This window comes from Tachyglossus aculeatus, chromosome X3 (genome assembly GCF_015852505.1).
Source record: "Tachyglossus aculeatus isolate mTacAcu1 chromosome X3, mTacAcu1.pri, whole genome shotgun sequence".
In the NCBI taxonomy this organism is placed as follows: domain Eukaryota; kingdom Metazoa; phylum Chordata; class Mammalia; order Monotremata; family Tachyglossidae; genus Tachyglossus; species Tachyglossus aculeatus.
This window is the reverse complement of record NC_052099.1, coordinates 34,028,472-34,042,346: the sequence shown is the minus strand read 5'-3', so window position 1 is coordinate 34,042,346 and position 13,875 is coordinate 34,028,472. Positions and strand designations below refer to the sequence as shown.

The following is a 13,875-nucleotide window of genomic DNA, read 5'->3' as shown; positions in this document are numbered from 1 at the left end:
ATGTGTGACTTTGGGCAAGTCACTTCACTTCTCTGGGCCTCAGTTCCCTCATCTGTAAAATGGGGATGAAGACCGTGAGCCCCCCGTGGGACAACCTGATCACCTTGGAACCTCCCCAGCGCTTAGAACAGTGCTTGGCACGTTGTAAGCGCTTAATAAATGCCATCATTATTATCATAATAAAAATACGAATGAATGAGTTATTTGTACATATTTTAGACTGTGAGCCCACTGTTGGGTAGGGACTGTGTATGTTGCCAACTTGTACTTCCCAAGCGCTTAGTCCAGTGCTCTGCACACAGTAAGAGCTCAATAAATACGATTGATGATGATTTGTACATCCGTACATATGTACATACGAATGAATTATTTGTACATATTCTGTTTATTTTGTTAGTATGTTTTGTCTTGTTGTCTGTCTCCCCCTTCTAGACTGTGAGCCCACTGTTGGGTAGGGACCGTCTCTAGATGTTGCCAACTTGTGCTTCCCAAGCGCTTAGTGCAGTGCTCTGCACACAGTAAGCGCTCAATAAATACGATCGAATGAATGAATGAATGAATGAATGAATGAATGAGCCCCGCCCAAACTCCGCCTCACGTTGCCTCGCCTCAAGCCCCGCCCCCTGGCGCGGGCCCCGCCCACCCGATGGAACTGGCCACGCCCCCGGGGGCGTGGCCCGCTTCCCATCGTCCAATCACGTCTCGCCGCTGCCACCCGCTCCCTTCTCCGCGCGACCGCGTTCTTGTCCGTCACGTGGGCGGGCGCGCACGCGCAGGCCCGGACTTCCGGAGGCCCGAAGGAGGCGCGGCGGCCGCGTGAGGGCCGGGGGCGTCTGGGAAGCTCCTCAGCCTGCAGCGGGGGGAGGAGGAGGAGGAGGAGGAGGAGGAGGAGAAGAAGAAGAAGAAGAAGAAGAAGAAGAAGACCGGTCCGGTTGTTCGCCCCCCGGTTCGAAGGCGGCGCCGCAGTCGACCCGGACCCGGCCACCGCCTCAGGTAGCGCCCGCCTCGGCCTCGGCCTCGGCCTCGGCCTCGACGGCGGCGGCGGCGGGCGCGCGGGTGCGCATGCGCAGGGGCCGCGCGCCGGAGGCTTCTCCTCTCTCTGGCTCCCGGTCTCTCTCCGTCTCTCTCTGTCTCTGTCTCTCTGGTCTCTGTCTCTCTTGTCTCTGTCTCTTGTCTTTTTCTGTCTCTGTCTCTCTTGTCTCTCTCTGCCTCTGTCTCCCTTGTCTCCGTCTGTCTCTGTCTGGCTCTGTCTCTCTTGTCTCTTTCTGTCTCGTCTCCGTCTGTCTCTGTCTCTCTTGTCTCTTTCTGTCTCTGTCTCTCTTGTCTCTGTGTCTCTCGTCTCTTTCTGTCTCTTGTCTCTTTCTGTCTCTGTCTCTCTTGTCTCTTTCTGTCTGTGTCTCTCTTGTCTCTCTCTGTCTCTCTTGTCTCTGTCTCTGTCTCCCTTGTCTCCGTCTGTCTCTCTTGTCTCTTTCTGTCTCTGTCTCCCTTGTCTCCGTCTGTCTCTGTCTGGCTCTGTCTCTCTTGTCTCTTTCTGTCTCGTCTCCGTCTGTCTCTGTCTCTCTTGTCTCTTTCTGTCTCTGTCTCTCTTGTCTCTGTGTCTCTCGTCTCTTTCTGTCTCTTGTCTCTTTCTGTCTCTGTCTCTTGTCTCTTTCTGTCTCTGTCTCTCTTGTCTCTTTCTGTCTATGTCTCTCTTGTCTCTCTCTGTCTCTCTTGTCTCTGTCTCTGTCTCCCTTGTCTCCGTCTGTCTCTCTTGTCTCTTTCTGTCTCTGTCTCCCTTGTCTCCATCTGTCTCTGTCTCCGTCCCTCTCTGTCTCTGTCTGTCTCTCTTGTCTCTTTCTGTCTCTGTCTCCCTTGTCTCTGTCTCTCTGTCTCTCTCTCTGTCTCTCTTGTCTCTGTCTCTGCCTCTCTTGTCTCTCTCTGCCTCTGTCTCCCTTGTCTCCGTCTGTCTCTGTCTCTCTGTCTCTCTTGTCTCTTTCTGTCTCGTCTCCGTCTGTCTCTGTCTCGTCTCCGTCTGTCTCTGTCTCTCTTGTCTCTTTCTGTCTCTGTCTCTCTTGTCTCTGTCTGTCTCGTCTCCGTCTCTCTCTCTCTCTTTCTCGTCTCTTTCTGTCTCTTGTCTCTTTCTGTCTCTGTCTCTCTGTCTCTGTCTCTGTCTCCCTTGTCTCCGTCTGTCTCTGTCTCTCTCTCTGTCTCTCTTGTCTCTTTCTGTCTCTGTTCCTCTTGTCTCTCTCTGCCTCTGTCTCCCTTATCTCCACCTGTCTCTGTCTCTCTTGTCTCCGTCTGTCTCTGTCTCTCTGTCTCTTGTCTCCGTCTGTCTCTGTCTCTCTTGTCTCTTTCTGTCTCTCTTGTCTCTTTCTGTCTCTGTCTCTCTTGTCTCTTTCTGTCTCTGTCTCTCTTGTCTCTTTCTGTCTCTGTCTCTCTTGTCTCTTTCTGTCTCTGTCTCTCTTGTCTCCGTCTCTCTCTTTGTCTCTCGTCTCCATCTGCCTCTGTCTCTAATAATAATAATGGCATTTATTAAGCGCTTACTATGTGCCAAGCACTGTTCTAAGCACTGGGGAGGTTACAAGGTGATCAGGCTGTCCCACGGGGGGGCTCACAGTCTTCATCCCCATTTTTCCAGATGAGGGAACTGAGGCCCAGAGAAGTGAAGTGACTTGCCCAAAGTCACACAGCTGACAGTTGGAAGAGCCGGGATTTGAACCCATGACCTCTGACTCCAAAGCCCGGACTGTTTTCATTGAGCCACGCTGCTCACTTTCTGTCTCTTTCGTCTCTGTCTCTGTGTCTTGTCTCTGTCTCTCTGTCTGTCTCTCCTGTCTCCATCTGTCTCTGTCTCTTGTCTCCAACTCAGTCTCTCTCTTGTCTCCATCTCTGTCTGTCTCTCTGCCTCTTGTCTCCAACTCTCTCTCTGTCTTTCTTGTCTCCATCTCTGTTTTATCTCCGTCTCTGTCCCTCTGTGTGTCTCTCTGTCTCTCTTGTCTCTGACTCGTCTCCTCTATCTCTGTCTCTCCCCGTGTGTCCGTCTCTCGGTGTCCCCCGAGGTCGGTCCCCTCATCCGGACCAGAAGCAGGGAGGGCTAGTGGGTAGGGCCTGGGTTGTCGGAGGGACCTGGGTTCCAATCCCGCCTCCGCCACTTGTATGCTGCGTGACTTTGGGACAGTCTCTTCGCTTCTCTAGGCCTCGTTTCCCTCAGCTGGAAAATGGGGATTAAGACCGTGAGCCCCATATGGAAAAGGGACCGTGTCCAACCGGAATATCTAGTACAGTGCCTGGCACGTAGTAATCTTTTAACAAATACCACACTTCTTATCTTCTTCCTCCTTCTCCCTCCTCCTCCTCTGCACGGTTTAGTGGCCAGAACACGGGCTTGGGAGTCAGAGGTCGTGGGTTCTAATCCCGGCCCTGCCACTTGTCAGCTGTGTGGCTTTGGGCAAGCCACTTCACTGGGCCTCAGTGACCTCATCTGCAAAATGGGGATGAAGACTGTGAGCCCCACGTGGGGCAGCCTGATTTCCTTGTATGTACCCCAGCGCTTAGAACAGTGCTTTCCACATAGTAAGCGCTTAATAAATGCCATTATTATTATTAAAACAAGTGAATAGGCGTCAATATAAATAAATAGAATTATAGATCTAGACACATCAAAAAACAAGTAAGCAGGCAGTAGTATAAATTAATAGAATTATGGTTATGTACATATATGCACAAGTGCTATGGGGCGGGGAGAGGGGTGATGTGGAGGGGAGGGGGAGCTGAGGAAAAGGGGGGCTTAGTCTGGGAAGGCCTCTTGGAGGAGGTGAGCCTTCAGTAGGGCTTTGAAGGGGGGAAGTGGGATTCATTCATTCAGTTAACAGTACCAAATTCTCTATTTATTTCAATATCAGATATTTATTTCAATATCTGTGGCTCTCCCTCTAACTGTTAAGCTCCTTGTAACCAGACAACTTGGCTGTCAGGTCTGTTGTAATGTCTTCTCCCAAGTGTTCAGTATAGTGAACACTTAGCTTCTTCCTCCTCTTTCTCTTCCTTAGAGAAGCAGCGGGGCTCAGTGGAAAGAGCCCGGGCTTTGGAGTCAGAGGTCATGGGTTCGAATTCCGGCTCCACCACAAGTCTGCTGTGTGACCTTGGGCAAGTCACTTAACTTCTCTGAGCCTGTTACCGCATCGGTAAAAATGGGGATTAAGACTGTGAGCCCCACGTGGGACAACTTGATCACATTGTATCTCCCCCAGCGCTTAGAACAGTGCTTTGCACATAGTAAGCGCTTAACAAATGCCATAATAATAATAATAATAGTGGCCTGCATGCAGTAAGCACTCAGTAAATACCATTGACTGGTCATAAATGCCGTGGTTAGTTGCCACATAGTAAGCGCTTAACAAATATCATCGATATTATAAGGTTTCCAGGTTGTGACACTCCTGCGGTTTCCCCACATGGGTCATTCAGTGGCATTTTTGTTGATGATGATGATGATGATGGCATTTGTTAAGCGCTTACTACGTGCAGAGCACTGTTCTAAGTGCTGGGGGGGGTACAAGGTGATCAAGTTGTCCCACATGGGGATCACAGTCTTCATCCCCATTTTACAGATGAGGGAACTGAGGCTCAGAGAAGTGAAGTGACTTGCCAACGGCCGCAGAGCAGACATGGCGGAGTTGGGATTCGAACCCATGACCTCTGACTTCGAAGCCCGTGCTCTTTCCACTGAGCCACGCTGCTTCTCTGGTGTTGTTGAGGTCGTAATATATGCAAGCCACCGGACTGGGGCTGGATCATCATCATCATCAATCGTATTTATTGAGTGCTTACTATGTGCAGAGCACTGTACTAAGCGCTTGGGAAGTACAAATTGGCAACATATACTGGATATGTATTGGATCATGGATTATCAGTTGGATCATGGGCTGCGGAGTCAGACGACCTGGGTTCTAATCCTAGCTCTGCCGTGTGACCTTGGGCAAGTCACTTAACTTCTGTGCCTCAGTTTCCCCTAACTGTAAAATAGGGATTAAGACCACGGCCCCCACGTGGTACACAGACTGTGTTCAACCTGACTAGTTTGGGTCTGCCCTAGCGCTTAGTACAGCTCCCGGCACATAGCGAAGCATTTTAACAAATACCATTTAGAAAAGTGCTGAGCAGGCAGTAGGGCGGATTTCAGTGGGAGAAATTAGAAATTAATTGGCCAAAACCTGAGGGGGATGCGAGAGCCGTGGCCTGTTGGATGTGACGAGGGAGATGGTTCCAGGCGCTGGGGCTGTGTGTGAGTACCTTAAAATCAGTCGTATTTATTGAGCGCTTACTGTGTGCAGAGCACTGTACTAAGCAGGCAAGGCTTGGGAGTTTCTGCTTCGCGTGGAGAGGACTGGATAACAATTGGAGGGTTTTGAAATGTAGGGAGTAGTAATGGTACTGCCCATTACGGTGCCTTGTACCAAACGTTCAGAAAAGTACCATGGAGAGGCCCAATCCCTGACTCAAGTAACGAGAGATACAGGCATCGATGTACAGGCAGTGGGATTTGAATAGATTAAATGTTCGTCCAAGTAGTGGGAAGCAGTATGGCTTCATGGAGAGAGTCTGGGCCTGGGAAGTCAGGGGACCTGGGTTCTAATCCCAGCCCTGCCACTTACCTGCTCTGCGATCTTGGGCAAATAATAATGATGGCATTCGTTAAGCGCCTACTATGTGCAAAGCACTGTTCTGAGCGCCGGGGAGGATACAAGCGTTGTCCCACGTGGGTCTCACAGTCAATCCCCATTTTACAGATGAGGTAACAGGCTCAGAGAAGTTAAGTGACTTTCCCAAGGTCACACAGCAGACGTGGTGGAGCCGGGATTCGAACCCCTGACCTCTGACTCCAAAGCCCGGGCTCTTTCCACTGAGCCACGCTGCTTCGCAAGCAGATCACTTCACTTCTCAGTGCCCCAGTTCCCTCATCTGCAAAACGGGGATTCAACACCTGTTCTCCCTCCTGCTTAAACTGGGATTTTCTTGGATTTTCCTGTAGCTACCCCGTTGCTTTCTATAGTGCTTGGCACATAGTAAGCGCTTAAATGCCACAGTTAATACCCATACGGATGCGATGAGGGCGGGTTCGTCTAGTAGACGGCCCCGTGAACGTATTCTTGAGAAGTTTGCTTTTCAGCTTTCCAGTTCCAGCTCACCATAAAGCAACTTTTTGGGAATTCTGCTGCTGTTCGTTCTTGTCCGTTCCAGCCGGCAACAGCTGTGTTGAGGGGAGCATAGCCTCAGTGCTAGGAGACTGACTTTATTCCAGAACTTGTTGGTTGTGATCCTGTCTTTTTATTTTATGGTATTTAAGCACTCAGTACGTGCCAGGCACTGAACTAAACATTGGGGTAGATCACACTAATCAGATTGGCCACAGTCCATCTCTCACTTGAGGCTCACAGACTTAGTCCCCATTTTACAGATGAGGTAACTGAGGCACAGAGCTGTGAAGTAATAATAATAATGGCATTTATTAAGTGCTTACTATGTGCAAAGCACTATTGTAAGTGCTGGGGAGGTTACAAGGCAATCAGGTTGTCCCACAGGGGGCTCACAGTCTTAATCCCCATTTTACAGATGAGGCAACTGAGGCCCAGAGAAGTTAAGTGACTTGCCCAAAGTCACACAGCTGACAGTTGGCAGAGCTGGGATTTGAACCCATGATCTCTGACTCCAAAGCCCATGCTGTTTCGTCATCATCATCATCATCAATCGTATTTATTGAGCGCTTACTATGTGCAGAGCACTGTACTAAGCGCTTGGGAAGTACAAATTGGCAACATAGAGAGACGGTCCCTACCCAACAGTGGGCTCACAGTCTAAAAGGGGGAGACAGAGAACAAAACCAAACATACTAACAAAATAAAATAGAATACATATGTACAAGTAAAATAGAGTAATAAATATGTACAAACATATATACAGGTGCTGTGGGGAAGGGAAGGAGGTAAGATGAGGGGGATGGAGAGGGGGACGAGGGGGAGAGGAAGGAAGGGGCTCAGTCTGGGAGCCATGCTGCTTCTCAAAAATGACTTGCCCAAGATCACATAGAGGACAAATTGGGGAGGCAGGATTTGAATTCAGGTCTTCCGCCTTCCAGGTCATCTTTCCGCTAGGCCATGCGGCTCCTCTGGAGTTTAGTGCCATCCTGCCTGCCACCACATTCTGTGCGACGGTTTCCTGAAGGGTACACAGGCTTCCCTGGTTGTTTTGTACTTCCTTGTCCATCGCTGATCTGTAGGCTGTTGTGCCGCGTAGGTCACCACATTCTGGGCCAACATGTCACACTCTGTATTGCCATTCATTCATTCATTTGTATTTTGTTTGTACATATTTATTACTCTATTTATTTATTTATTTATTTTATTTGTACATATCTATTCTATTTATTTTATTTTGTTAGTATGTTTGGTTTTGTTCTCTGTCTCCCCCTTTCAGACTGTGAGCCCACTGTTGGGTAGGGACTGTCTCTATATGTTGCCAATTTGTACTTCCCAAGCGCTTAGTCCAGTGCTCTGCACAGAGTAAGCGCTCAATAAATACGATTGATGATGACGATGATTTGTATTTATTAAGCGCTCACTGTGTGCAGAGCACTGTACTAAGCGCTGGGGAAGTACAAGTCCTGTATATATGTATATACGTTCCTGTATATATGTATATACGTTTGCACATATTTATTAGTCTATTTATTTATTTATTTTACTTGTACATATCTATTCTATTTATTTTATTTTGTTAGTATGTTTGGTTTTGTTCTCTGTCTCCCCCTTTTAGACTGTGAGCCCACTTTGGGTAGGGACTGTCTCTATGTGTTGCCAATTTGTACTTCCCAAGCGCTTAGTACAGTGCTCTGCACATAGTAAGCGCTCAATAAATACGATTGATGATGATGATGATGATGTCTGGCTTCCCTAGTGCGGGCAGATACATCACCTTGGTTTTCTCTAGCTTTATGGTTTTTCTGGGTGAGTCAGTGAAGCAGTTTACAATCATATACCGGTCATCTTAGGCATGTATATATGTATATATGTTTGTACGTATTTTTTACTCTATTTATTTATTTATTTATTTTATTTGTGCATATCTATTCTATTTATTTTATTTTGTTAGTATGTTTGGTTTTGTTCTCTGTCTCCCCCTTTTAGACTGTGAGCCCACTGTTGGGTAGGGACTGTCTCTATATGTTGCCAATTTGTACTTCCCAAGCGCTTAGTACAGTGCTCTGCACATAGTAAGCGCTCAATAAATACGATTGATGATGATGATGTACAATTCTTGAATGATTGGGTTTAGGATTTTGGATGGCGGTCAGAGTTTGTTGAATGAATGTTGGTATTCAAGCACTGGTGTAGATATAAGAACCTCATCGGATACAGTCTCTGTCCCCGCAAGGGGCTCCTGTTCTTGAGGGAAGGAGAACAGATATTTAATATCCATTTTACGGATGAAAAAACTGAGGCACGGGGAAGTTAAGAGACTTGTCCAAGGTCACACCGTGGGCAAGCAGAGGAGCCGGGGCTAAAGCCCAGGTCTCCTGTCTTTCAGTCATGTGCTCTTTCTGTTGGAAAACACTGCGTTGGAAGAGTATGCTAGTAGGGAACATGGGCGTAGAAATATTGACTGTGCAAATGGTAGTAAATAACACACATAGGTAAAATTCAGACTCCTCTGCTTGACTTCCTACCCAAAATACAGAGTATTTTGGGAGGTGGGGCTATATGATCGGGGCAGATTGGGTCAAGGGATAACTGGGCCAATGTGAAGCAGTGTGGCTTAGTGGATAGAGCAGGGGCCTGGGAATCAGAAGGACCTGGGTTCTAATCCTGACTCCTCCACAGGTCTGATGTGTGACCTTGGGTAGGTCACTTGACTTCTCTGTGCCACAGTTACCTCATCTGTAAAAAAAAAAAAAAATGGGGATTAAGACTGTGAGTCCAATGCCGGACAGGGACTATGTCCAACCTGATTAACTTGTATCTACTCCAGCCCTTAGAACAGTGCTTGGCACATAGTAAGCACTTAAAAAGTACCATTATTATATAAGAATTTGGTTCAGAGGTGCGTTGCTGTTCACCCTTGCTTTTTAGCCTCAGGATTGTTAAATATATAGGTCTGGCTTCTGCATTTCCAGCCTGTACTGCTTTTATTTCTAAACCAACCCTTCCACTTTCAGGGCCCCAAAATGACAAAAAAGAGGAAATATCAAGATGACTTTCAAAAAGTGAAGCTGAAAGTTGGCAAAAAGAAGCCGAAACTAGAAAATGCCACAGACACGAACTTTAAAACGAAAGTGATACATCTTCCGGAGCAGCTCAAAGAAGATGAAACCCTCCCAACAAACAATAGAAAACTTAACATCAAGGTACGTCGCAGGACTTGCGTTGTACAGCCGAAGTCTGCCCTGTGTTGCAAAGTGCAGTGGTGAGGCTGTCGGTGTTTTCGTGGAAGGCGGTTTGATAAACCGGCGTTTGAATAGTGGTTCTGACACGTACCCTGAGAGCTTGATTGAATCGGCTTATCGTAGTGCTCACAGTGTAGCGTCAATCCTTACTCCCTCTTGCCGGTTTTGCGGTGGATCTGGTCTCTGCTTCTGTGAGGTGTGACCAGGTAATAATCAATCAATCAATCAATCGTATTTATTGAGCGCTTACTGTGTGCAGAGCACTGTACTAAGCGCTTGGGAAGTACAAGCTGGCAACATATAGAGACAGTCCCTACCCAAGAGTGGGCTCACAATCTAGAAGGGGGAGACAGAGAACAAACCCAAACATACTACCAAAATAAAATAAATAGAATAGATAGGTACAAGTAAAATAAATAAATAAATGGAGTAATAAATATGTACAAACATATATACAGATATACAGGTGCTGTGGGGAAGGGAAGGAGGTAAGATGCGGGGGATGGAGAGGGGGATAAGGGGGGAGAGGAAGGAAGGGGCTCAGTCTGGGAAGGCCGCCTGGAGGAGGTGAGCTCTCACTAGGGCCTTGAAGGGAGGAAGAGAGCTATCTTGGCGGATGGGCAGATGGAGGGCATCCCAGGACCGGGGGAGGACGTGGGCCGGGGGTAATAGCACTCCTCCTGACTGTCCCCAGGAGGATGAGGCCGTCGCTCAATCAGTCGTATTTATTGAGCACTTACTGTGTGCAGAGCACTGTACTAAGCGCTTGCATCGCTCCTGGGAGGTGCCCCGCCGTGGGGCTAGTGGATGCCGGTGAAGGCTGGCCTCTTGGGTTCTCCAACATTTAACACCAGGGACAGGTCTCGGGTCGTTACCCCTGGAGACAGAGGGCAGAATCAGGGAAATCTCGCCCTCTTAGCCCAAATCTGCAAGGTGGGTAAGTGGATAAAGGAGACTAGTTTGAACTGGTTCAAATTTTTAAGCACTAGGTACGCTACTTTTTGTTCCATGTGACGTAATTCTTGGCATTCGATTCTTTATACTTGGGCATTTGGAGAGCAGAGTACCATAAGGAACAGGGAGGTTAAATGTTCCCGAAACAGTACGTGTGGCGTGCCCGTACCCGCGTTCACTCCTTCTCCGGTACGGATATTTTTTGTTTCAGGATTTGCTGTCCCAGATGCACCACCATAATGCTGGAGTGAAGCAGAGTGCCCTGGTTGGGCTCAAAGATCTCTTGACCCAGTACCCGTTCATAATTGATGCTCACCTTTCCAATATATTAAGCGAGGTAACCGCTGTGTTTACTGACAAGGATAGTAGCGTGAGAGCAGCAGCGGTCCGCCTCCTCCAGTTCCTGGCACCGAAAGTACGAACTGACCAAATCACTCCGTTTTTCCCCCTCGTGAGCGCCCATCTGTCCAGCGCGATGACACACATCACGGAAGGGATTCAGGAGGATTCTTTAAAAGTCTTGGACATCCTCCTGGAAGAGTATCCCGCCCTCCTTACCGGTCGCAGCAGCATCTTGCTGAAGAATTTTGTCGAACTCATTTCTCACCAGCAGCTGTCCAAAGGATTGAAAAATGGAGACAAGTCTCCATCCTGGATATTGTCCGTTAACCCGAACCGCCGGCTCACGTCTCAGCAGTGGCGACTTAATGTATTGGTGCGACTCAGTAAGTTCCTCCAGGCGCTCGCTGATGGCCCCGGTAGGTCCGGAGACGGTGCGGGACTCCAGGAACAAAAGGAAAGCCTACCCCCTGCCAGGAACTCGATACAGATCACCTGGAAGGATCACGCCCGGAGCCAGCAGGCCATTCAGGTTTACGAAAATGGAGGCTCCCAGCCAAACGTCATCTCCCAGTTCCGTCTGAGGTGAGAGAGACGTGAAGTTCTTTTTTTTTTATGGTATTTGTAAAGCGTCTACTATGTGTCAAACACTTGAGGGAGAACAGGATTTTGATCCCCATTTTACAGGTGAGGCACTGAAAGGTGAAGTGATTTGCCCAAGGTCACGTAGCAAGCGATTGGCAGAGCCCGGAATTAGAACCCAGGTCCTCCAACTCCCAGGCCTGGAGGCCCGTCAGTCTTGGACTGTCATGTTTCTGGTACAAACGTGCCTTGGAGGAGCCGTGAGGATGGCGCAGAGGCATTACATGTAACCATGAGCCCGTTGGACTGGGCTGGCCTGGCCTTGCTCAGTTTTCCAGGGTGCCATTTTTTCCACCCTTTTTGTTCAGAACGTAGATTCGATTTCTTAGAAAATGATGAGCTCTAGAATCCTTTCGACCCGAGTGACGTCGTTTGTTATATCGAAATCTTCCGGGCAGGAGAAGGATTTTAGCCAGGCAGGAGGTCACGGCGGCACTGCCGTAGGTGGTTGCAGCAGGTCTGCAAAGCTGCTGGGCAAATGTGCCCGTGACGGATCCCTGGAGTTCCACGATTCAGACCGGATTCTTCTAGAGCCCGAGGCCTCCGGGATTCCTTCCTCTCCTGCCCCACAGAGGGAAACCATTTTGGATATTTTTACTCTCATACCCTTGATTTTTTTTTTTTTTTAAGTCCCCATAGACTCCATCTAGAGCCTGTGCTCTTCTCCCTGTAGCACTTGACCTCCCGCCTCCCCACACCAGTCATATAAATATCCATCTGTAACTCATTTCCATCCGTAACCCCCCTCGTCCCCCTCTCCATCCCCCATCTTACCTCCTTCCCTTCCCCACAGCACCTGTATATATGTATATATGTTTGTACATATTTATTACTCTATTTATTTTACTTGTACATATCTATTCTATTTATTTTATTTTGTTGGTATGTTTGGTTTTGTTCTCTGTCTCCCCCTTTTAGACTGTGAGCCCAATGTTGGATAGGGACTGTCTCTGTTGCCAATTTGTACTTCCCAAGCGCTTAGTACAGTGCTCTGCACATAGTAAGCGCTCAATAAATACGATTGATGATGATGATTTCAGTGCCTGCTTCCCCCTCTAGTTTGTTAGCTCCTTATCAATCAGTAGTATTTATTGATAACTTACCGTGTGCCAACCGCTGTTCTGTCCGCTTGGGAGAATACAACAGAGTTGGTAGATACTTCAGTGCCCACAAGGAGCTTACAGTCTAGAGGGGGAGACAGACATTAATATAAAGATGTTTCGAATCTGTGCATAAGCGCTCTGGGGCTGAAGGTGGAGTGAATATCAGGTGTCCAAAGGGTACAGATGCAAGCGCACAGATGACAAGGTAGAGGAAGCAGGGGAAAAGAGGGCTTAATCGGGGAAGGCCTCTAGGAGGAAATGTCTCACCTTAATAAGGCTCTGAAGATGGCAAGAGGGGTCAGGGATTGTCTATCCTTACTCTTTTATAGATTACCCTCCCAAGCGCTTTGTACAGTTCTCTGCACACGGTAAGTGCTCAATAAACACCACCGAATGATGGTTTGGGGTGATTAACGTTGTCCTGGATTCATAAAGTTGGGAAGGGGACATTACTTAGTTGTCAATTTTTAAAATTGACCATCCTCTCATTTCGCTCCCTAATTCAGGTCCCCAGTTGGGGGAGGAGGCAGTGTGGATGAAAGCCTGTCATCTCCCGAAAACTTGAAAGGATTCATCGTGGTCATCATTCCCTTACTGATCGAGTCCTGGGTGGAAGCTACGCCGGCCCAGCTTGTTACTCCTATTCTTGGCAAGTTTTTAGAACCAGAATCCCAGCAGCTCATGCAGCAAGTGCTCAGTATTATTTCCCTGCTCTGGAAGCTCTCCAAGCAGCATGACGAAGCTCACAAAATGGTAAGGAAAAGGAAGAAAGTTACGTTTACTCTGGATACAGAGGGGCACATACACTCCGTCCTACCCTACCACTTGTTTGCAGTACTTGCTTTGGCTCGACTGATTAGGGAATCAGGAAACCTTGCAACAGCGTATGCTGTCTTGGTGCTGCGATTTCCACACTTGTGGAACACACTCCCTTCCCTTCTTCTCACAAAGAGCCCATTGGGCTCATCTCTCATCCTGAGTCTCCCTGGAGGTGATGGGTTTCTCAGTGACGTGTCTGCACCTCCATCGCCTCGTTCGTAGCATCCGAATCTTAGCAGTGCCCACGTGTTGGATTCGAGAGGTCCTGCCTTGGGGGCTAAAAGCAGGAACATGTATATTTCTCCACCGCACCAGGATTGTTCTGAGGATAGAATCGGTTAGCCTTTCGGAATGGGTGGAATCCAGCTTCAGGTGGCCAATCTGGGGCTCAGTCTTTAACCCAGTTGACAAATGTGCTTGAAAGTGATTGAACTGTTCATGAAGTGCCTGAAAGATTTGGCCCTTTAAAAGAGTTTGCTGTCTCCTATGAACTGTCTTTCAAATCGGAGATTCACGTATGCTCCCCACTGCCCTCCACTTTTCAGTTCTACTTACGGTGAGAGGTTGGCGGTGAGAAAGACAAGATTGAGGTACAGTGAG

General features: G+C 48.2%; 1 protein-coding gene across 2 annotated transcripts in view; it reads left to right on the top strand.

Moving 5' to 3' along the window:
• Window positions 1–900: 900 nt before the first annotated feature.
• TEX10 (testis expressed 10) overlaps window positions 901–13,875 on the top strand; it is a 36,440-nt gene continuing 23,465 nt past the window's right edge. For both annotated transcript variants that reach the window (XM_038770234.1, XM_038770233.1), the window contains exons 1-4: window positions 901–993; window positions 9,191–9,379; window positions 10,584–11,296; window positions 12,963–13,209. In XM_038770234.1, the coding sequence (XP_038626162.1) occupies window positions 9,200–9,379; window positions 10,584–11,296; window positions 12,963–13,209 (1,140 nt within the window). In that variant the 5' untranslated portion in view covers window positions 901–993; window positions 9,191–9,199. The remainder of the gene's footprint in view (window positions 994–9,190; window positions 9,380–10,583; window positions 11,297–12,962; window positions 13,210–13,875) is intronic.